Below are 25,210 nucleotides of genomic sequence, written 5' to 3'. Positions count from 1 at the left end.
ACAAGAAGGCTCTAAGCAATTCAGTGAGACCCTGTCTCTAATAAAATAGAAAATAGGGCTAGGGATGTGGCTCAGTGGTTGAGTGTTCCTGAGTTCAATCCCTGGTACCCCCTTCCCCTAAAAAAGATTCTAACAAAATAAAAATATTCTAATACTTCTTAATCCTTTTAAGGCTCACAAACATGAGAATCTGAAGAAAAGCATTGTCCTTGTATCTATAAAAAGGACAATTATAAGAGATTTCACTGACAACCAATATCTATAATCCAACAAGAATAATGTCACATGCTTGAAAGACATGATAAATTCAAAAAAGGCCTTTCCTATAAAACCCAAAACTATATTTAATTACTATGTTTTTAAATGGTTGTCATGGATACCAGCCCAAAGCTTGAGAAGTAGAGATCAGGGCAAACATACTTATAACATGAATTTGTCAGGCATAATGGCAGAATTAAAAGTCCTTAATAATTTTCAAGGAATATAATAGTTGCCAGACTAAAAAAAATAGAAAGCTATGAAGAGTTCTCTCTCTGAACATATTGCCCAAATAACACATGCTCGGCCAAGAGCAGTGATATACACCTGTAATTCCAGAAACTCGGGAGGATGAGGCAGGAGGATTCCAAGTTCAAGGTCAGCTACAGCAATTCAAAACCCTAAGCAACTCGGCAGGATCCTGACTCAAAATAAAAATAGAAAAAAAAAAAAAATTTTAAGGGTGGCTGGGGAGGTGGCTCAGTAGTAAAGCACCCCTAGTTTCAATCCCCAGTACCAAAATAGAACAAAGATACATGCACTCCCTGTATTAGAACAAGTGCTTATAACTATGCTGGCCAATGGCAGCAAGGCAGTGCACACTGTAACAAAGCAGGTGGGAAGAAGCCGCTCAGTGCAGCGGGGGTCAATTGCACCCCAGATCCCATAACAGTGAACCATTCTTAAAACATACAACATGCTGTAGTCTTCATCCGCTCTTCTTTAACGGAGACCTACCTTTGAAGCCATTTGTCTAACATGATTGTTTTAGTAAGCAGATTATTTGCTGACTTAAAGTTCTAGAAGAGCCATCTATCTATTCCCTGCCTGAGGCAGTGGGTAGTCTCCATAAAACAACTCAGAAAAAAAGCAGGCTTCAAGACCAGGATTCAGCTGCCGAATTTGAAATTACCCCAAACTCAGAACAAGACCTCTTTACAGTGCAATCCCATGAACACTTCTGCTGTCTTCTCCCCAAACCCAGGTTTAGATAAGTCATACATGTTTACTTAGTATTAAACAGGAACCAGAAAATATACTTAATTTTCCAAGAAGCTTACTTCTTCAGTTGTTTCAGAAGGTTCTTCAGGTAAATCAGGAACCTAAAGAATTAGGGAGAGAAATGTAAACATTTTCAAGAAGCAAAAAATAATTGCAATGAGAAAGTTTCCTTTTGCCAGGCACAGTGACACATGCCTGTAATCCCAGCAGCTTGGGAGGCTGAGGCAGAAGGATCCAGAGTTCAAAGGCAACCTCAGAAACTCAGCGAGGTCCTAAGCAATTCAGTGAGACCCTGTCTCTAAATAAAATACAGAAAAGGGCTGGGGATGTGGTTCAGTGGTTTAGTGCCCCTGAGTTCAATCCCCAATACTTAAAAAAAAAAAAAAGTTCCTTTCAACATGACACATCTAAGCTCAATAAAACTGGACCAAGTGACTGATTGCTAACCCATTCCCAAGAAGGGCCAGACAGGAAAAATATATTATCATGTTAATACAGGTTGATATAGAGTGTATATGAAACACAATTGAATTTTGTGTTTCATATACACTCTGTATCAACTTATCCCCAGATAGGATCTCATTATGTATATGCAAATACTCCAGAATAAAAAATCTGAAAACACCATCTCCTAAGCATTTCAGAAAAGAGCATACTCAACCTGTAATAGGTGTTGGCCACTCACAAAACATGGCATAATATGTCTTAAGCTACCTAACAGGAATGATTCACTTAAACGCTGTATATATTTAATTTTCTTTCTTTCTTTCTTTTTTATTTTTGCAGTACTAGGGATCTAACCCATGCTCTCAAACATGCTAGCAAGTGCTCTGCCACTGAACTACATCATCGGCCCTTTCTTATTTCCTTTTTTTTTTTTTTAACAGTACTAGGTATTGAACTCAGACCCTCCCATACTGAGCTATATCCCCAGCCATTTTTTTGTTTTGTTTTGTTTAACTTTGAGGCAGGGTCCAAGTTCCCCAGAGTAGCCCGGAACTTGTGATCCTCCTAGCTCAGCCTCCCAAGGAGCTGACAGGCATCCAACACTGTGCCCAATGTAAACGCTATACTTTACTTTTCTACATAATCAAATTTCTTCCTCAAAGAGAACAAAAGTATTTTCTATACCTGTTATCATTTATCCTACAGCTTTCTTCTAAGTTTGGTTCAGAACCTTAATATTAAATAGGATAAGTGATTTTTTTTAATATTTATTTTTTTAGTTGGACACAATATCTTTATTTATTTATTTTTTTGTGGTACTGAGGATCGAACCCAGGGCCTCACATGTGCTTGGAGATAAGGGATTTGTAATGAAGCTAACTGACTTTAAAAGGAGGTGATAAGACACCATTTGGGTTAAGACATTCTTCACCTTTCCCCAATATACCACCTCACCCAGAGAACCCTGTTCCTCCTATGCACTGATACAATTCAGTAAGTGGTGTTAATCGAAAAACCTGTTTCTGGGAGGGCTGTTCAGCAGATGTCGAATCTTTGGCTTCGGTTAGAATCTTAGGCAAGTTCCGCCTCTTTGCAGCTTGTCTGTTGGTTGTTTCAAAAGATGTCTGACTTGTGTTTTCAAGCACCAATTCTTCATCACCCTGCTCAAAAAACAACATACAATTTCTAAAGAGACTTTGTACTGATTTTATTCTATTCTAATCACAATGATTTTTTTTTACTCTGATGGCATTTCAGTAGAAAAATATTAAGATATTATTACACCCAGAAAATGAAAGCAATATGTCCTTGAACAAGAAAATACGGGGCTTAACATCTTCCAGAAACAACCCTTATCCATCAAAGTTCTGGGATTCCCTCTGATAGACAAAAAGCTGATGGGGGCCCTTTCCTTCTCTGACTAATCCCCAAGTTTCTCAGTAGGATAGGAAAAAAGAAAAAATTCTGAATGATATCCTTTCCTCCTTTTCAGCAAAAGAAAACGGCAGTACAAGGGACTTGCCTTCAAAGACTGTGCAAATAGAACATGTATAAAAAACATGCCTTTAAAAAAAATTAGTTTTTAGTCATAGATGGGCACAATACCTTTATTTTATTTAGTTATTTATTTTTATGTGGTGCTGAGGATCAAACCCAGGGTCTCACACATTCGAGGTAAACGCTCTACCCATGAGCCACAACCCCAGCCCCTATAAAACATGTCTTTGTAAGTGACCATGCAAGACTTCTATACCCAAAATGTGGCCTTGGTATCTGGTTATATATAAACATATTCTAGTTTTGAAACTCAAACTTTGACTTTCCATTTTAATTAATCACTCTAAGAGGCAAAGAATTTTATTCCAGAAAACTATTCTTCAATATTATCTATTAAAATGTTCTTTTAACAAAATAAATGTAGAGTTCTCAAATACATACTTATTAGTTCAATAATTCCTTCCTTCTACAGCTACTAACCTAAGATAAAAAGTTATCTTTATCAGTCTAAAATGTTCATCATTTGGTAGGTTTCATCCCCTTTCCTTCTTCCTAAGAAAGTTAGCTGGGTGTGGTGATGCACGCCTATAATCCCAGCAACTGACAAGTTCAAGGCCAGTCTGGGCAACTTAATGAGACCCTGTCTCAAAATAAAAAATAAAAAGGGCTGGGTAAAGCACTCCTGAGCTCAATCTCTAGTACCAAAACAAAGCAAACAAAAAGAGAAAATTTGGTGGAAGGAGCATGGGGAAAGTGAATCAAGGGATCTTAATGCAAAGTAAATGGCCAAGCCCAGGTTGCCTCACTGCAAGCTACAATGTTAAAAGTTGACAGATTTTAATGTATGATACGTCAAGATCATTGTACTGTCATATATAATTAATTTTAAAAAAATTGACAGATTTTGACCCTCTCACATTGTGATTGTCATGTTCTTTGATAGTCCTCAGGGCCTTACTCATAACCACACCAACAGTTTAACCTGCCCAGGGCTTTCTGATGTCTCTACTAATCAGGTTAAAATATACACCAGTGGTACCAATGAAGACAGAGTCTAAAAACAAGGGGCAGAATGTCTAATTCATCTTGTGACCATTTCTGAGACAGATCAGGCTAAAATCAACCTATCAGATAGCTGGGCATGACAGTATACTCCAGTAGTTCCAGCTACTTGGGAAGCGGGGGTAGGAACAGTGCCTGAGCACAGGAGTTCCAGACCAGCCTAGGCAATATAGCCAGGCCCCATCTCAAAAATAAATATACGTCTGTGTGAGTGTGTTTGTGCATCTGTATGTGTATATATAAAATCAACCTATCAATGTCTATCAACCACAAAACTGAAGAAAAGACAAACTCAAGTGAAATCACTACATAGAACAGTTGCATTTTATGTTGCCCATTTTTCACATTAATCTACCCTTGGTTATGTTATGACATATTTGTCATTATGAAATGAATAAAAACATCCCAGTTGACTCTGAGGTAAACATTATGGGCCTTACATATAAGATCTTTGGTCAGATACTCTACAGTTTCTTTATGAATATTCTTTTTTCTCCAACTTAAAATTATAAACTTGGATTAGCAAATAACAAAATCTCCCCTTAATGACAAAGGAAAAAATAAACAAAGGATAATTAGACTTTTAAAACTGAGCGAAACATAATGAATATAATGTAAACTTAACACTTTAGAGATCTTACTTGAGGAAAGATGAGACTTTCCTCAAAATAGTAATTTATTCAATATTTTTCTCAAAGACTAGCTTGTAATAGTTTTGCCAAGATTACATTCTTTAGGTACCAAAACCACTTAACCACTTGATACACAATTATGATGAATAAACACTCATATATATAGAGCCACCTTAGTGGCGACACCTATAATCCTAGCAACTCAGGAGGTTGAGGCAGGAGGATTTCAAATTCAAGACCAGCCTCAACAACTTAGTAAAATTCTAAACAACTTAGTGAGACCCTGTCTCAAAATAAAAAATAAAGGGGCTGGGGATGTGGCTCAAGTGGTAGCGCGCTTGCCTGGCAGGCGTGCGGCCCGGGTTCGATCCTCAGCACCACGTACAAACAAAGGTGTTGTGTCCGCCGAAAACTGAAAAATAAATATTAAAAAAAAAAAAATTTTAAATAAAAAATAAAAAAGGGCTAGGGATATAGCTTAGTGGTAAAGTGCCCCCCACTCACATTCAATCCCTAGTACCAAAACAAAATAAAAAAGCAAGTCCTAGTGATGCACACGCCTGTAATCCCAGGAACTTGGTAAACTGAAGCCGATGGATTGCAAGTTTGAGGCCAGCCTCAGCAACTTAACAAGACTCTATTTCAAAATTAAATAAATAAAAAGAATGGGAATGTGTTCAGTGGTAAAGCATCCCTGGGTTCAATCCCTGGAACCAAAAATAATAGGTTCTATCTCTTGCCATGTGATACTCTGTATCACCTTGGGGTTCTTCCAGCAAGAAAGCCTCGCCAGATGTGGTTCTTAAACCTCCAGAACTATAAACTAAATAAACTCTTCTTTACACAATAAAACAAAAACACAAGCGATACACAGGGCTGGGGATGTAGTACCTGCCTGGTATGCATGAAACTCTGGCTTCCATCCTCAGCAATGCCCCCCCCCCAAAAAAACAACCCACAAACCTACATATAATCATTATTAATGAAGACTTTGAAAAAACAAATAGTACTAATAGCCTAACATTTTCAATTTATAAAAAATATATAAAATAAAACAATTAATAATTGACTTCTGGGCTGCGGATGTGGCTCAAGTGGTAGCATGCTCGCCTGGCATGCGTGCGGCCCGGGTTCGATCCTCAGCACCACATACCAACAAAGATGTTGTGTCCGCCAAGAACTAAAAAATAAATATTAAAAAAAAAATTCTTTAAAAAAAAAATAATAATAATTGACTTCTAATATAAAATGAGAATATTTTCTAACCCCAAGTTTGTGACCGCCGCTTAACTTCCAGGTTTCACCCATCATTTGATAAAAGTGCTCTTCCAGTTTTTTCAATCTCATTTCCTGGTGAGGTTTTAAAACATTCTCTATGTATCTGCTGGCCTGTTTGAGAAAACAAAGTAGGTGTTGTTACTATTCATAAAAGTTCCTAAAAGTTTATATTGTCTACAAAGTTGTAAATAAAAGCCAGGGGGAAACTGAATTTTCACACTAATTCAATTTTACCTCCATTTTAGCATCATTTTCTAAAAATTCCAATTTGTATGTAATGCAAGCAAAAACAAATGTTTTATACTTAAGTGACATAGAACTTATATAAGTCTGTGTTTTCAATGCCAAAATTTTTTTTTTAAAAATACATGGAGCTAGGGGTACTAAAGAACACAGAGCATTATCCCTAATTTCTAGGATCTAAGTCTGAGCAGTTTGTTCAAGACACAAAGCCTTCTCATGTTGTCAGATCTACAAGGCATGAACTCATTCAGAAGAGTGTTAAATGTATACCCTGATATGGTAAAACAAAATATTCTGGGGATGGAAAGAACTGGAAGCTAAGCATGGTGGTGCCTTTAGTCCCAGCTATTTGGACCCCTTGACCCTACCAATTTGAGACCAGCCTGGGCAAATCCTAAAGAGGACTGGGGATGTAGCTCAGAGGTAGGGCACTTGCCTAGCATACTCAAGGTCCTGGGTTTGATGCTCAATACCACACCACAAAAAAAAAAAAAAAAAAAAAAAAGCCTAAAGAAAACAAAACTGAAAACTTTTGGAAATCACCCCAATACCACCATGGAAATAATAAAGAAATATCCAAATTCCATCACTGATAAAACAAATAAACACCATAACCCCCAAACCACTACTATTATGAAGATAGGTAGAGGAGAGGTAACTGACTTAAGAGTCAGAAAGCTACACCTGAAAAGCTTACGCAGGAGGACAACAATAAGAAAGCAAGCCAGGGCTGGGGATGTGGCTCAAGCGGTAGCGCGCTCGCCTGGCGTGTGTGCGATCCGGGTTCGATCCTCAGCACCACATACCAACAAAGATGTTGTGTCTGCCGAGAACTAAAAAATAAATATTAAAAAATTCTCTCTCTCTCCCCACTCTCTCTTTAAAAAAAAAAAAAAAAAAAAAGCAAGCCAGTGTTCTCCACAGACCCTGGAATAGCTCAGGAATAAGAGATGTCAGATCCCTTGGCAGAGGTCCAGGGTGAGGTGCACAGCTAAAAATAGGGAGGGATGGGGAAGCCATGCATGAAATGATGATGAATTTGTAATGAACTGAAGATTATGACTATTACAACTTGCTGCACCTGAGGCAATAGGGAAAAAAGAGGGGGGGGGGGAGATAAAGTCCTACTATATCCCCAGACTCACTTCCCTACTACAGACAGCCAGGGATGGAAGGTTTAATCTTTGTGAAAATAAACCAGAGAGAGTAATCACTGATCCCAGCCCGTAATGGACAGCATAAGTGAAAAGTACAACTGAGAATAAACTAAAAAACGTAAATGCTGAAAGGTGAGATTCACTTCCTCACTGGACTCAAAACTGTTGACCCTCAGGCATTAACCCCTGAGGCAGGAGAGTGGAAGAGGCTTCTCTAGAGAAACTAAATTGCAAAGGAGGTAACAAGAGATGCTGAGGAAGCTAAATTCCTCCTCAAGCATCCTACAGTGAAGCCTGACAAGGGATATTCTGTCAAGCTCTGCCTATATACACAAAATTTCCAATAACTTTTTTTTTTTTTTTTGGTGATGGGGATTGAACTCAGGGCCTTGTGCATGCAAGAGAAGCACTCTACCAACTGAGCCATATCCCCAGCCCTATTTTCTTTTTCTTTTTAACATTTATTTTTTAGTTGTAGTTGGACACAATGCCTTTATTTTACTTATTTTTATGTGTTAGTAAGGCCGAAACCTAGTGAAAGGTTAATAAAATAGGTACTTGTCACTCCGTTTTTCTGTATGCTTAACAAAACACTGTTGAAATCTTGAGAACTGTTTGCTAATCTTGTTCCCAGAATGTGCTGTCCCCAACTGCCAAACTGCAGAATGCACTCCCTCACTGGATTGCAGGCAAACCGCCCACTCGCCCTGACCCGTCAATGAACTTCCCTCCCTGCCCTCTCCAAGGAAAGTATATAAGCTCTGCTTAAGCTGTTCTCAGGGCTCTCTTTGCTCTATTCAAGTGAGCTCTGAGCCACAGCATGCTGGACCCCCAATAAACCCTTTGCTGTTGCATGAGACAGTCTCTTGGTGGTCTCTTCCTCCGACGCTCGCCCGGCCTTTACTCTAGGACCTCGCAAGTCCTAGGCAAGCACTCTGCAGCTGAGCCATAACCCCAGCCCCCTATTTTCTTTTTTTATTGAGGTATAACATATTTCTTCTTTTTTCCTTTGAGGTGTAACTTATAAACCATAAAAAACATAAACCTTATAGGAAAAGCTTGATAAACTTTTTAAAATGCATAAACCCAAGCAATCATCAGTTAGCTTTTTTAAAAATATTTATTTTTTAGTTATAGATGGACACAGTATCTTTATTTTTATGTGGTGCTGAGGATCAAACCCAGTGCCTCACACATGGTAGGTGAGCGCTCTACCCTTGAGCCACAACCCCAGCCCATCAGTTAGCTTTTTAGTGTATCATTATTAAACACGAAGGAGCTGAGTCCAGGATTACTAGATGACTAAAGTAAAGTCTCCAACTTGAAAAACAGACTGAAATAGAAAAAAAGGAACTTGGAGAAATAGAGTGTATGCAAGAAAAAGAAAAACATTGTAAAATATACATATCAAACGACAAGATATTACATATATGTAACAAAAACAGGATATTAGAGAATAAGAAAGGTCAGGGCATAATTAGTCCAAAAATTAACATTATGACAGCTGAAATAATCAACTGAATTTCCCAGAAAGATCAAGAAGAAAAGATAAAAGAACCTTGGGTTCAATTTCACTTTTACCTAATGGGAACTTCAGGAAAAAAGAGAGGGGAAAGAAAAAGAGTATAAAGGAAATTATGCAGGAACTAATATAAGAAAATTTCACAGAACTAAAGGACACGTGTACCTACGTAAGGACCTTCTGGATTTGAAATGCAAAATAAAACAAACAAATGGTATCACAGTAAAATTTCAAAATCCCAAGGATAAAGTAAAAGTAAAGATTCTAAAAATTTCTAGAAAGGGACACAAAACTGATCATAAACACTGGCTCAAAAATGAAGATGGAATCAGATTTTACGAAAGCCACTCTGGAATTTGGAGGATTATGATGTAATACTTCAAAACACCAATGACTTTTAATCTATAATCTTATATATCAAGTCAAGCTATCTATATACCAAGTTCAAGTATCAGAAAAGAAAAAAATCATACATTTAAGAATTTAAAAATCTAAAAAAATTCCTTGTAGGGGCTGGGGTTGTGGCTCAGCAGGGTAGAGTGCTCGACTAGCAAGGCCCTGGGTTCGATCCTCAGCACCACATAAAAATAAATAAATAAAACAAAGGTACTGTGTCCGACTACAACTAAAAATTAAATATTAAAAATAATTCATTATATTATTAGGGACATGTCTGCACAGGCTGGGCAATTTACCATGTACATAGATAATATTGTGAGACACTGATTTATTAATCTTCCTCTGCCCAAAGACAAAGCATAGGAATAAAATTTCTAGACTCATTTGCCAAACAATAGAATCCAAATTTACATAGTCTTGGGAACTATAGATACATTTAGGAATCAGCATGCAGCTAGCATACAGAAGGAATTATGGTTACTAATTAGCATGCAAGGCTTTGAAATTAACATTATTTCCAAGAGATAACATTAAACTTCAGAAATTCAAATATATATATGCTCCTGGACTTACAACTGAAGTACATCCTGATAAAAACCTAGGTTAGGTTGAAAAACTTTTGTTTGGGTATTGGGAATTGAACCTGGAGGCGCTTTAACCACAGAGCTAAATCCATAATCCATTTATTTGTTTGTTTGTTTGTTTAGTATTCTGGACTGAATTCAGTGTTGCCTAACCACTGAGCCATATCCTAAGTCCTTTTTATTTTGAGTCAGGATCTCACTAAGTTGTTTAGGGCCTCACTGAGCTGAAGCTGGCCTCGAACTATTTTTTTGTTGTTCTTTTGAGATATACATGACAGTAGCTGTATTTTGGCATATCATACATACATGGAGTATAACTTATTCTAATTAGGATCCTATTCTTGTGGTTGTACATGATGTGGGATTACACTAGTCCTGTATTTATATATAAGAATAGGAAAGCTACGTCCAATTAGTTCTACTGTCTTCCCTATTCCCATCCTCCTCCCTTCCCTTCATTCTCCTTTATCTAGTCCAATGAACTTCAATTCTTTCCCTCCCCACCCTCCCTTGTTGTGGATAAGCATCCACATATCAGAGAGAACATTAGCCTTTGTTTTTTGGGGGTTGGCTTATTTCACTCAGCACGATGTTCTCCACTTCCATCCATTTACTGGTAAATGCCATTTCATTCTTCTTTTTGGCCGAGTAATATTCCATTGTGTATATATACCACATTTTAATCCAATCATCTGTTGAAGGACACTACGGTTGGTTCCGTAACTTGGCTATTGTGAATTGAGCTGCTATGAACATTGATGTGGCTGCGTCACTGTAATATGCTGATTTTAAGTCCTTTGGGTATGAACCAAGGAATGGGATAACTGGATCAAATGATGGTTCCATTCCAAGTTTTCTAAAGAATCTCCATACTGCTTTCCAAAGTGGTTGCACCAATCAGCAGTCCCACAAGCAGTGCATGAGTGTACCTTTCCCCCCACATTCTCGCCAACATTTATTGTTACTTTTATTCCTTATAATTGCTGGCCTTGATCTTGTGATCCTTCTGCCCCAGCCTCCCGAGTTGCTGGGGTTACAGGCATGCACCATCATGCCCAGCCTGAAAATATTTTAAGTTGAAATGTATTTAATACAACTAACCCACAGAACATCATAGCTTGACCCAGCGTACATTAAACATGACCAGGCCAGGTATAGCAGTAACACCTGTAATCGTAGCTACTTCCAAGGCCAAGGCAGGAGGATCACAAATTCAAAGCCAACCTTAGCAACTTAGGAAGACCCTATCTCAAAAATAAAAAGAGCTAAGGAGGGCAGGGGTTGTGACTCAGCAGGAGAGCGCTCGCCTTGAATGTGAGAGACCGGGTTCGATCCTCAGCACCACATAAAAATAAACAAAATAAAGATATTGCACAGCTATAACTAAAAAAAATAAAATTAAAAAATTAAAAAAATGGCTAAGTATATAGCTCAGTAGTAGAACACTCCCAAGGGTAGGCCCTGGGTTAAATCCTCAGTACTAGGTGGGGGGAAAATGTAATCAGAACCCTACATTAGCCTGCATTTGGGCAAAATCCTTTAACACAGAGCCTATTTTTTAATAAAGGGTTGAATATGTCATGTGATTTATTGACTATCATGTTGAAAGTGAAATATAGAATGATTACATGGTACTCAAAGTTATGTTCTACTGAATGTGTAATGCTTTCACATCATCATAAAGTCAAAATATCAAACATCACAGACTATGTATTTATAACAGAACTTCTTAGAAAAGATCTAGGGAAGACTCTTTCACTGTTAATAATGCAGGTCAGGATGGTAAGAAATGTAGTAATTCCTAGGGTCTCACTTCAATAAGTAAAGAGGAACGATTTGTAGCCTTTGTTTACTTAAAAAGGAATATCTGGGGGCCAGGGTTGTAGCTCAGTGGGAGCACTTGCCTAACATGTGTGAAGCATGGGGTTCAATCCCTGGCACCACATAAAAATAAAAACAAATAGAATAAAGGTATTGTGTCCATCTACAGCTAAAAAAAAAAATTTAAAGTTAAAAAAAAAAAAAAAAAAGGAGTATCTGGGGTTGGGAGTATAGTTCAGTGGCAGAGCACCTGCCTAGGATGAGGGTTCCATCCCCAGCACCACACAGAAAAAGTCTAAAAACAGAAAAAGATATCTGTTCTGTAGATATTAAAATAATAATACCCTTATACAAAGGTCTTATAAAGGGTTAATATTTAGGTGAATGTCCACAGGCATATCTTCTTTCATAAAAATCAGTCATCAAACTGGCAATTACCTTACACAGCAAGGTCAAAAAAATAACTTAAGATACTTATCACATGCTAAATGCAATTTCAAGCTATGGTAACCAGTCTCTAATAGAATGTAAAGACAAAAGCAGTGCCCAGAAAAAAAAGCTAGCTGTAAACACCTAATTTTAAAAAAGAAAAGAAAGAGGCTGGGCAATGTAGCTCAGTGGTAGAGCACTTGCCTAGCGTGCACAAAATCCTGGGCTCAATCCTCAGCTATACACACACATACACACACACACACACACACACACACACACACACACACACAGGCTCTCAAATCAATCCGTTAATGCTACTCCATAAAAGAACAAACTAGTGGTGTCATGCACCTGTGATACCAGTGACTTGGGAGGCTGAGGTGGGAGTATTACAAAAATTAAGGCAAGCCTGGGAAATTTAGAAACACTGTTTCAAAAATAAATTTAAAACAAAACAAAACAAAATGCCAGGGATATAGCTCAGTGGTACAGCACCACTGGGTTTAATCCCAGTACCAAAAATAATAATAGTAATAATAATACACATTAATAGAATCAAAGAGGAAAAGCAAGTGCTCATTTCAATTAAAGAAAAACAAAAGGTTTAAGCCAGGCTCGATTATACCTATAATTCCAGCAGTTTAGGAGGTTGATTGCAAGTGCAAAGCCAGCCTCAGCAAGACCCTAAGCAACTTAGTGAAACCCTGTCTCAAAATAAAAAATTAAGGCCTACAGATGTGCTTAAATCGTTTGTATAAGAGGTTCCACCTCTAATACAAAAAAAAAAAAAAAAAAAATTGACAAATCCAACACACAATGTTCAAAAATCAAGAACAGAAGGAAAACTGCTCAATATAATACGGAGAATTTACAAAAACCCATAGCAAGGGCTGGGGCTGTAGTGTAGTGGTCGAGCACTTGCCTAGCATGTGTGAGGCACTGAGTTCAATTCTACCACACAAATAAATAAATAAATAAAAGTATAAAAAATACAATAACATAAAAAAAACACAAAGTTGTTCTCTCTGCTTGAGTTTTACTTTACTTTCTCCTATGATAATATCAGAATATCATTCAACCATAAAAAGGATGCTACAGGATGAATGAACCTGTAAAATATTATGCTAAATTAAAGAAGTCACACAGAAAAAGTTAACATGTTATAATTATAGGAAATCTCCAGAACAGGTAATCCATACAAACATAAAGCAGATTAGTGGTTGCTAGAGAATAGGAGGAGAGGGTAATGGGGTATAAGTGTTTAATGGGCTGAGGGGTTTTCTTTTGAGGTGATAAAACTGTTTTAGAACTAGACAGAGGTACTAAGTAGCTGCACAACCCTGTGAATATACTAAACATTACTGAGCTGGGCATGGTAGTGCCTGTATTTAACCCCAATGGTTAAAGATACAGGAGGATCGAAAGTTCAAAGCCAACCTCAGCAACAGAAGGCACTCAGCAACTCAGTGAGACTCTGTCTCTAAATAAAATACAAAATATGGCTGGGGATGTGGCTTAGTAGTCAAGTGCCCCTGAGTTCAATCTCCAGTACCCCAAAAAAGGTTACTAAATTGTACATTTTAAAATAATCAATCTTAAAATCACGAACCTGTACACTTTAAAATCATCAACTTTGGGCTGGGGATGTGGCTCAAGCGGTAGCACGCTCATGCGTGCGGCCTGGGTTCGATCCTCAGCACCACATACAAACAAAGATGTTGAGTCCGTGGAAAACTAAAAAATAAATATTAAAAAAAAAATCATCGGGGCTGGGGATGTGGCTCAAGCGGCAGCGCGCTCGCCTGGCATGCGTGCGGCCCGGGTTCGATCCTCAGCACCACATACAAACAAAGATGTTGTGTCCGCCGAGAACTAAGAAAAAATAAATAAATATTAAAATTCTCTCTCTCTCTCTCTCTCTCTCTGTCCCCCCTCTCTCTCTCTCTCTCTCAAATAAGAGAAAGCTTTAAAAAAAAAAATCATCAACTTTGGGCTGGGGTTATGGCTCAGTGCTAGAGCACTCACTTATCATGTATGAGGCACTGGGTTTGATCCTCAGGATCACATAAAAATAAAATATAGTGTCCACCTAAAACTAAAAAATACGTATTTAAAAAAAAAAGGTCAGGAGTTGTGGCTCAGTGTTTGAGCGGTTGTCTAGTATGTGTGAGGCACTAGGTTCGATCCCCAGCACCACATAAAAATAAATAAAGATATATATATATATAAATATTATATTATATATAGTATTAACATATATATATATATATAAATGTCCATCTATAACTAAAAAAAATTTTTTAAATCAACTTTAAAATCATGAATTTGCCCTGAATATTATTTTTAAAAATATAAGTAGAAAACACAGAAAGCAACAGACTTCAGTTATAAATGCCCCAGATGTTTTTGTTTTCTAAAATGTTTTACTCTCTAAAAATGACCTTTTCAATGTGCCTCTTGTTTTCTCACAAATTTTTGTGTTTTTTAAACTTCTACTAACAACATCAAAGCATAAGTGTTGTTTTACTCTCTAGAAATTATGTTTTACCTTTTCACCCTGTGCCTCTTGTTGTTTTTTCCTCACAAGTTTTTGTCTTTTCTCATTCTTCTCTTCTTCTTCTAAAACATCAAAATCATAAATATGCTTTTTATTTCCCAAGTATCAATAAGTCACATGGCACAGTCTGTAGATTTTAACATTTCTGAAGAGACAAGTAGCCTTTGAAAAACAGATTATATTTTTTCAAGTAATGAAAATGAAGTACATGCAAACACTTGGAAATATAGAAATCTGCACATAAAATCTTAAAGGCTCTGTTCTGAAACAATTCTCCACTATGTATTATTGTATGTAATAGTTTCTGCTAGAGAGGCTTCCAGAATATTTTCATGAGTTTTCTTCTGCAGGGCCCAAAAGGGTTTCAGCAGCTCTGAGGCACAGCATGGAAACCCATTACTGCAATGTGAAGTGTAGAATGCTGCACTTCAGGCATGAAGTGTCATCTGTTGCCATTAAACATGACAGTAAAAGTCCCTAAAGGTATGTGTGCTTGTCAGCTCTTAAAATGACTGATCCAATATTAGGTTACTATCCACTGAATGAGAAGAAAAAATATTTTTGCTCCTCTCTTTTTTTGTCTTCTGGTACTAGGGATTGAATCCAGGGGCACTCTACCTCTGAGCTACATCCCCAGTGCTTTTAATTTTTATTTTGAGACAAAGTCTTGTTAAATTGCCTGGATTGCAATTTTCCTGCCTCACCCTCCTGAGTTGCTGGAATTACAGGCATGTGCCACTACTCCCAATTCCCTTTTAAGTATGTAGCTTGATTCTTTTGTTTGTCTTTTCCCTTTCTTCTTTTTTTGCAGCACTGGGAATTAAACCCAGGGCCTCAACACATGCAAGACAAGCACTCTACCACTTAGGAATCTCAGATGGGAGCATCTTAAGTTCGAGACCAGCCTGGGCAAATTAGTGAGACTCTCAAAATCTATAAATAAATAAATTTTTAAAATCCAACTGAGTCATTTTAAGTTTAAGAAGCCAAACAACTTCCAAAGGGGGGGGGAGGGGGAATTATGACTGGGAAACCCTGAAACATCTGTGTTGTCACTTATGTTTGGATTGAAAAGGATTACCAAATGGATGTTTGTTTGGTAGCGGGAATTGAACCCAGAAGTCCTTAAGCATTGAGCCACATCTCCAGCACTTTTTACATTTTATTTAGAGACAGGCTCTTACCAAGTTGCTCCAGGCTTCACTAAATTGCTGACACTGATTTTAAACTTTCGATCTTCTGCCTCAGCCTCCCAAGCCCCTGGGATTATAGGTATGCACCACTCCTGGATTTTTTCATGAATAATGCAAAAGGCTTTGAATTAAGCACTGCTCATTTTCTTATTTATTTACATTTAAATAAACAACTTTTAATAATGTACCAAATTCATTACTGGTGACCTTTTTCCTAATTGCATATAAAATGTAGCTCAGTAGTAGAGCACTTACCTAGTATGTGCAAGGCCCTGGGTTCAATCCCCAGTACCACCCCCCAAAAGATAAAATATAAAAAAAAAATTTAAGATTCATCTGTTCTAAGGCCAAGTACAATACTGGAGTGTTTTTTGGGGGGAGGAGGTGTGAGGATGGCCTTAGGCCTGAGTCTAAGCAACTCCATTTTAAAAACTGTGGTTTGAAACCTGCAGTCTCACCAGGCACACCCACAGAGCCCTCCAGTAAGGCCTCAAACAAGTTACTTCCCCTCACCCTGATAAATAGAGTGAAGCCCCAGGAAGGCTGTCCTTGCCTGATAAGAGGGAAAGGCAAGAAGATCAGGGTGGAGACCACTAGACCAGATGTTTCTGACGCCAGGGTAAATGATGTCACTGAGAAATCCGGTGGTAGCTGATAAGGATTTAAAGGGGGGTCAAAAACAAAGCAAATGAACAGGGATTCAGCGAGCCCAAACAAGGATATACTCGAGCTGGAGAGCCTGATGAGGACCTGACATTCCCATCACTTGTCATCGCTCCTGATCCTCTGCGTGCGTGATCCTCACTGCTCTCAAATTCTACCACCTGTCTGGACCTTGGTGAGAGCCGCAATTTCTCCCCAGACCCTCTCCTCAACCAGTGGTCCACTCCACGCCAGAAAAAGCTGGCCTTGGTTCCGGACCTGATCACTGCGGTCTGAGTGAGTGTGCATCTACTGGACATAAAGCTTAAGGCTTAAGACTTCTGATCTGACATTTGAACTTAGCCTGCAAAGGGAATGTCTGTCATTAGCCTGTAATGATTGTGTTTTGCAGTGCTTAGAATTAATCTAGAATTGTTTGCTGTGAATTGTCAATTGATAACAGTGCCTAGCATTAAGGATTATCGTTTTCTTGATTAAGAACCTATAGAGTGAAATTGTATTGAGTAATTTGAGTGAATAAAGCATTGAAAGGAGCAGAAGCACATGGACATTCTTTATTTCTCCCCTCGACTACATACATCCCAATTTTGCCTCCTCGAGACATCGGGGTATGGGGGATTGAACTCAGGGGCACTCAACCACTGAGCCACATCCCCAGCCATTTTTTGTATTTTATTTAGAGACAAGGTCTCATTGAGTTGCTTAGTGCCTGTTGCTGAGGCTGGCTTTGAACTCTAGATCCTTCTGCCTCAGCCTCCTGAGCCGCTGAGATTATGGACATGCACCACCACGCCTGGCACAATATGGTTTTAAAAGGCTTCTACAGAAAATCATTAATTCTTAAAATGTGGTAAATATACACAATGGAATACTGAGCCTTAAAGAAGAATGAAATTATGGCATTTGCAGGTAAATGGATAGAGCTGAAGACTTCCCATGTTAAACGAAATAAGCCAATCTCAAAACACCAAAGGCCAAATGTTTTCTCTGACATGCAGATTCTGATCCATAAAGGAGGAGGGGGTGGGGTAGGAGTGGCTAAGGAAGAATGGAGGAACTTTGGATTGGGCAGAGGGGAATGAGGGGAGGGAAGGGGGTGTGGGGGTGGGAAGCATGGTGTAATGAGAGGGACATTATTACCCTATGTACATGTATGATTGTACAAACGGTGTGACTCCTAACAGCGAAATGAGAAGTTGTGCTCCATTTGTGTACGATGAGTTGAAATGTGTTCTGCTGTCATGTATTTTTAACTAATTAGAACAAATTTTTTTAAAAAATCATAAACTCTCGGGCTGGGGTTGTGGCTCAGTGGTAGAGCACTCACCTCACACATGCGAGACCCTGGGTTCAATCCTCAGCACCACATACAAAAATAAATAAGTGAAATAAAGGTGCGGTATCCAACTACAACTAAAATAAATAAATAAATATTTTTTAAAGAATCATAAACTCTCACTTGCCCAAACAGAAACAAAAATAGAATGAACATGATTTCCTAGGCACCCAACTATATACAGGACCTAGGTGCCTGAAGAAAAACTGCTGTAATTGCAATAAAAAATTAGGATGAAAGGGTGTTAGAGATTAATGGCAGATATACCTACTCATTGTATAATGTTTTACAAATTGTATGTATCAAATAGTTAAGTAACACAAATGCACAATTTAAAATTAGAGAATTTAGAATGTAACAAACTTAAAAATGACAGAGCTTCAAAAATATATATAAGGAAAATGTAGTTTCTCATTAAAATGCTGGAATTTATAATCCATTCAAAATAATCATCAAGGTCATATGCCATGGCATACACCTGTAATCTCACCAACTCAGGAGGCCAAGCTTCAGTAACTCAGCAAAGTCCTCAGCAGTTAGTGAGATGCTCTCTCAAATAAATAAAAAACAAAAAAATAATAACAAAATAATCGTCAATATAGTTATACATTAATCAAATTAATGGCAAACTGGCTATTATTGTGTAATATTGTAGAATAAGTAAAGAAAGTTGAATAGAAAAGTTTAAAGGGTAGCATAAATAAACTTACCTTTCAGATAAGCTTGGGAAGATTTAAATGAGTTAATCAATGAGTTAGCCATGGAAATAATTAAAGTAAGGAGAGCAAGCAGCAAGAAAACTCGGCCACACAGCATGAAGAGATCTTTAATTCCTTTTAAAGAAACAAAAATTAAAATTAAACACACTTTTCTTGGTAAGAATAACATAAGATTATTTGTATAAAAATAAAATTAAGTTATGCAACTGTCTTAGGATTTCTTCCAAATATTCTCCTTTGTGCACTAAAATTCATCATGATTGTCATTACCAGAATAAGTTTTCAGAAACTAATTCTAGATAAACGTCTTCTGGTATAATTATGGTGATCAGCTATATTACAAATATCATAATAATCAATAATGTATAAGTCGTGCTTTTCTTTCTATCCAGAGAAGAGGAAAAATTCGTTTACATAACTGGAAATCAAACTATGAGAGTATCATCTCATGCAATTCTAATTCTATTAAATATAGTTATTCTTTTAGGACATGGTGTCACAAACATGTAATCCCAGCAGCTCAGGAGGCTAAGGAAGGAAGATTGCAAATTCAAGGCCATCCTCAGTAATTTAGAAAGGCCCTATGTAACTTAGCAAGACCATTTCAAAATAAAAAATAAAAAGGGAGGGCTGGGGCTTTAGCTCAGTGGTAAAGCGCTTGCCTTGCATGTGTGAGGCACGAGGTTGGATCCTCAGCACCACATGAAAATAAATATACTTTATATTCATCTACAACTAAATAAATAATAAATAAATAATGAGGGCTGGGGATATGGCTCAATGGTTAAGCACCCCTAGGCTCAATCCTTGACACCAAAAAAAAAAAAAAAAAAAAAAAGTTACTTGGCAGAGATTTGAATGAACCATGATACCAACATGATCAGGGCTCATAGTTTGTCTTAACTAAAGATTAAAGAAGGAATTACAAAAATGTATAGATATAGACTTAAATGTTTTATTTTTAACAGAAAACAGATGTTATTCCTTCTTTTATAAACTGCAATTTAAAATTGTTTAGAGATCTTTTTTCTTTTCACATCACAGCTCCTCCAACTTTTGAGGGTAGTAACTATTGATTCAGATGTTTGATGGAACACATAAATAAATCTGGGTTATCTCTGGCCATTACAAAAGCAATATAATACCTAGAGTACTATTACATAGAAAAATCATTGAGTTGTGGGATGTTTCATAATATGGAAGCAAAATGGATATATCACATAGGAACATGAAAAAAAAATAGATTTGTGTGTACTACTTTCAAGTTAAAAATGTTTAAATAAAGGTTTATTTGGTACCTAAACTCTAGAAACCAAAAGCAGGGCACTTTGAAAGATAATAAATTTGAGGAAGCAGTCTCAAAATATTTAGCTTAAGTACAAGTAAAATGTATTGGTAGGAAGTTGGGGATATAACTCAGTGGTAGAGCATCCTAGGGTTCAATCCCCAGCACTGTAAAAGAAAATTTTAAAAAAGAATCTAAAGGAAATTACCAGTTCACAACAAAGGATTCTAGGAAAAAGTGTTAATTAAGTTAGTCAAATAAAAATTTCAGGAACTATGAGCTCTACCAGGAGCCCACTTGCAGTTTCTGGAACTCTTAACCTAGCTTTAATTTAGACAATAAATTCTGAGAATACAAAAACAAATTAGATGTGGTTGCTACCCTCAAGAAGTATATTTCCCAGAGATCAGAGCTGATGGGGGAACAGGTCTCCTTTGATAAGCTAAGCGGTGTCCTTCTCATTGACTAGTGACTTAAATATCAGGGTAAAGTAGAAAGATTCTAAAGGAGCCGGGCATGGTAGCATATGCCTGTAACCCCAGTGACTCAGGAGGCCAAGGCAGAAGGATCTCAAGTTTGAGGCCAACCTTGGCAATTTAATAAGCTTCCTTAAAATAAAACACTAAAAGAACTCAGGACATGGCTCAGTAGTAAAACTAAATGCTGAAGGAATAGAGGAATGACTGCTGTAAAGGCAAGGAAGCAGGTGAATTTTGTAATAAAAGATGAGTGTAAATTTCACTTCTCTGCATATCATCTGTGTAAAGGTCTTGATATCTTTCAATACAGCTTGAGTAAGGAGAGTCTTGTAAATGTTTTAAAAGTATTTTATTTCACTTCTTATTTCAAGCAACATTTTGGGCCCTGACTTCCAGAGGAGAGGAGGAAGTGTTGAAAAAGAATGGAGATATACAAGGATAATGATCTCAGCGTAAGAATAGAGGCTGACATGTGAACTAATTATACCCAAAAAACAATTCCTGACCCTCCACACTCCTACAATTTTCCTTCCAGTTTTCTCTTCACCAACAGCACTACTAACAAAATTCAAATGTCTGGACCCATGTTCTGTAGCCCAGCATTGGCAGGAAAGAAATCAGGTTTATTCAAGGCCAGCCCTAAAGAAGATACAGGAGGTAACTCCTTGAATCTCTAACATGCTGGGCTCAGGAGGGTGAATGGTTGTTATGGTGAGATAAGGAAGCAGGGAGGCTACAGGCTGTGTGGGTCCTTCCTCAATAAGGGTCAAAGCCTTATCACAATGGATTTTTGACCTCTTGCAGTTAGTTACCAAGGAAGAGTGTTACAAAGACCATCAAAGTTCTCTGAATCTAAATACAGTATTCAGGTGAGGCCTCTCCTCAGAATTTGGATTATTACAATAAGACCTCTCCTCGGAGTTTAGAACTCCAGGTAAAAAAGAAAGTAATGCCAAAGGATTAGGAAGGGAAGGTGAAAGTAATCCTGCTAGGACAACTTTCAGAAATTACAAATCCCTGTTACAAATCCCCTAGGCAGGAGTCATGCTTGAATTCTTCCTTTCCCTCACTCCAAACATCAATCCATCAACAGAGCTGTGGATTCTACTTTGTCAATATATCAAATCTTTCCAAATCTGTTACCCTGGTCCAGACCATCATCACGACTTATATCATCACGGGATATACAAGGATAATCTGCCTCACTGCTTTCAACTGTAGGTTCCTTTCAAAACATTCTCCACCGAGAGTCCACAATGACCTTTTCAAAATCTCCAAGAAGTCACTTATCTTCCCGGTCTCAGTGCTCAGGGTACTAGGGCCATCAACGAGATAACAGACCGCACTTAGTGACTGGCTGATCACTGGGGTTGAACAAATATTTTTATCTTGAGACGCCCACCGCCAACCCCAGTCCTTGATCTTGCCACAATGACCTTCATCTTTTTTCCTCCCATGCACCATAATCCTTGGGCCTGGACTATCCACCCCCGCCCCCCCACTGGCGTTTCCTGGGCTGGTTCTCCACCACATAAATAAAGCTCTACTCAAATCCTCAGAAAGCTTTCATCCTATCAACCTGCTGGGTCCTTCCCAGCACTCGTCAGAGTTTCGAGTGTACCGTGCTCGGTCCCCTTAGGCCTCGCCTCTAGTCCCCTCCCTCCCCCACAAAACCCGGCCCCATCTGCTGGGCACCCGGTGGGACTTGGAGTCGGCTCCGGCCGCCGGAGCCGGGCGCGGGGCAGCCCGGGAATCGTAGTCACCGCCGCCGGAACCAGGTCATTCTACACGACATTCACGTGAAAACTTCCCGGCTGTGAGCGCCCAGCGGAGAAGCCGACCTTACCTAAGTCCGGGATCCCCCGCCGAAGCTCCAGACACAAAAGGGGGAGCGCAGAGAGCAAGAAAATGCCCACGACCCCTCGAGCAGCCATGGCGGCGGCCGCCCGCGACCCGGAGCAGAGCCCGCCCCTTCCGGACGCGCCTGCTCAGGAGGGCGGAGTGGAGTCCTTCCTGCCCCGGGAGCTTGCGCGGACTCGACCCGTGGTCAGGCTGAGCTAAGCCCCTCTGGTTTTGAACTCATAGCTCTTGTCTCAGAAGAAATACAGGTCAGCGCCCCATCAATTGAGGTCCAGGGTTCTTAGGGTGGTGGCCTTCTGGAGGCTGAGCAAGCTGTCGGTCTGTGTTGACTGTGTCGTCTAAAAAGAGCTCTCCAGAGTGAAATAAGATGAAGGGAAAGTGCACGAGCAGTTGACCTGGTGAGGAAGTGGCCTGGCCCCTTACCTTTTGGTAGTAGGAGGTGATTGTGAGCTTTCAGATCCTAGCTTACTAAAGCAGCTTATCTCCCCAACAGTTCCTGCGGCTTCTTTTGAAATGGGGCCTGGCACCAAATACCTGCCCATTCCCACACACCCTAATGCCTGATACTGTACACGTGCCACCCTTTCCTCTCCTTTTCAGTTTTGCCTTCTCGTGTTACTGTTAATAACTGAACCTTAGCCTCATTTTATGACCTCATTGCCATCCCATGACTCACCTCTGGTGCTACTCTGAACCTACAGCTCAGTTAGGCTATGGAGGTCCTCCCAAACCACAAGATTTCATATTCAAAATTCCCTTTTCCAGCCGGGCATGGGGTGAATGGCTGTAATCCCAATGGGAGGCAAAAGGATAGCAAGTTCTAGGCCAGCCTGGACAATAGCAAAATCCTGTGTCAAGTGAAATTTTTAAAGAGCTTTTAATGAGCTCACTTGTAGGGTGCCCCAGGTTTAATCCCACAGCAACAACATGATTTCCCTTTTATGACCAATTCATCAACTTCCCACTCACCTTTCTATTTGTTTTGTAGTACCCAGATTGAACCCAGGGATGCTCTACCTCTGAGCTATATCCCCAAACTTTTCAAAAGCTCATCTTGAGATAGGGTCTTGCTAAATATCCAAGGATGTCCTCAAATTTGTGACTTTACTGCCTCAGCCTTTGTAGTGGCTGAGATTACAGGCCTAGCCACCACACCTGGCCTCACCCTTTGATTTAGTTCAAGTAACATTGAATGCCATGCCTTGCCTAGTAATATAACTCAAGGAAGTTCAAATATGTGAGTTATTGAATATGTCCTCAAGAAACAGCTTAGCTAGGTGTGGTGGTGCCCATCCCCAGTACTGCAAAAAAGAAAAACAAACACAGAAACTTGATTTGGTGGGAAATATATCCCTGTAAACACATAAATACAATGCAGTACCTGTGTGCTCTGACAGGTATGTACTACAGAACCATATGCTGTAGACTGGGGAAGCAGTTCATAAGCAGATATACCTAAAGTGTGCTTTAAAGGTTAGAAATTAGAAGTTAGGAATTTGGGCAGCAGGATCTTAAGAGAAAGCGTGGGATTTCAAATTTAGGAAACAGTGCAGATGAACCACCAGTAATTAAAATATTGTGCAGTTTAAGCAAGTACTCTACCACTGAGCAATACCCCCAACCCCCTGTTGCTGCAGTTTAAAGATTGAATAGAAGTGCTTAGAGGTAGGTTGGAGCAAGGATCACAAAAACTGCTTTGTGTGAGAGGGCCAGATTTTTTTAAAATATTTTTTTAGTTGTAAATGGACACAATACCTTTATTTATTTTTATGTGGTGCTGAGGATCGAACCCAGTGCCTCACACATGCAAGGCGCACACTCTACCACTAAGCCACAACTCCAGCCCCAAAACTAATTTGTGTATAGGCCAAGAACTTAGTCTGCAAAAAGGTGCAAAGCAGGGCTAGGGATGTGGCTCAGTGGTAGAACCCTTCTGTAGCATTCACAAGGCACTGGTTTTAGTCCCCTACAATGAAAAAAAATGTATATATAGTAAGTATGTAAGCACAATCTGAAACTAATAAGGAATTACAACATGGCTTACCAAGAAACCATACTGACTCACTCAGAAGTTCCCATTGCTGTCTGTTTCTATCCAATGTCCATTATGCATGAGGCCAGAGAAAGGGGTGAGTTCTATGGTTCTTACCAGCTTCATTTGGTATGATTTCCTCCTTCAGATATTTTTTTCTTCCTTGCTAACTTCCATCTTCTACTGATGATGACACAGAATTTTTATCTGGACCAAAAGGTGGAAGTTTACAACTACTCCAGATTTGCTTTGACTCTTACCATGTAACCACCACAACAAAAAGACTACCAGAGAACCTGATCAATACTTAAACCGAGTTTCTTAAGTGCAATTAAGGGAGAATGCTACTTTGATATAATTTTGAGTAGTATCTCAGAGGATAGGTAAAAAGTGTGTTTTGTTTTGTTTGTTTTTGTAAGGATTTAACCAAGGGGTGCTCTACCACTAAACTATATCCCAACCCTTTTTTTAAATTTTATTTCATTTGAGACAGTCTCCATAAATTGCTGAAGCCCCAACCCCATCCCTTTTTATTCTAAGACAGGGTCTGGCTAAATTGCTGAGACTGGCTTTAATTTGCAATCATCCTGCCTCAGTCTCCTCAGTCCCTGGGATTACAGTTGTGAGCCACCACACCTGCCTATCAGGTTTTTTTGTGGTATTGGGATTGAACCCAGGACCTCAAGCATGCCAGGCAAGTGCTCTACCATTGAGCTACATCCCTAGCCCCTCAGATATTTTCTCATAGAAAA

The 25,210-nt window shown here is 38.8% G+C and overlaps 1 protein-coding gene across 10 annotated transcripts in view; it reads right to left on the bottom strand.

The window, feature by feature from the left end:
• The window catches only part of UBXN8 (UBX domain protein 8), a 92,227-nt gene that overhangs the window by 60,199 nt on the left and 6,818 nt on the right, over positions 1–25,210 (bottom strand). For 3 of the 10 annotated variants that reach the window (XM_081269455.1, XM_081269456.1, XM_081269454.1), the window contains exons 3-7: positions 18,794–18,916; positions 14,883–14,953; positions 6,165–6,287; positions 2,724–2,867; positions 1,320–1,361 (exon numbers count right to left, since the gene is read on the bottom strand). In XM_081269455.1, the coding sequence (XP_081125581.1) occupies positions 1,320–1,361; positions 2,724–2,867; positions 6,165–6,287; positions 14,883–14,953; positions 18,794–18,899 (486 nt within the window). In that variant the 5' untranslated portion in view covers positions 18,900–18,916. Of the gene's footprint in view, positions 1–1,319; positions 1,362–2,723; positions 2,871–6,164; positions 6,288–14,882; positions 14,954–18,793; positions 18,917–21,827; positions 21,848–22,412; positions 22,591–25,210 lie in introns of those variants that run through there. The other 7 variants (XM_081269461.1, XM_081269452.1, XM_081269457.1 and 4 more) reach the window with 6 other exon arrangements.

The sequence above is a fragment of the Spermophilus citellus genome (genome assembly GCF_964194105.1).
Source record: "Spermophilus citellus genome assembly, chromosome: 16".
Classification (NCBI taxonomy): domain Eukaryota; kingdom Metazoa; phylum Chordata; class Mammalia; order Rodentia; family Sciuridae; genus Spermophilus; species Spermophilus citellus.
Note: the sequence above shows the minus strand (reverse complement) of the source record. Positions and strands in the feature narration are given on the sequence as shown.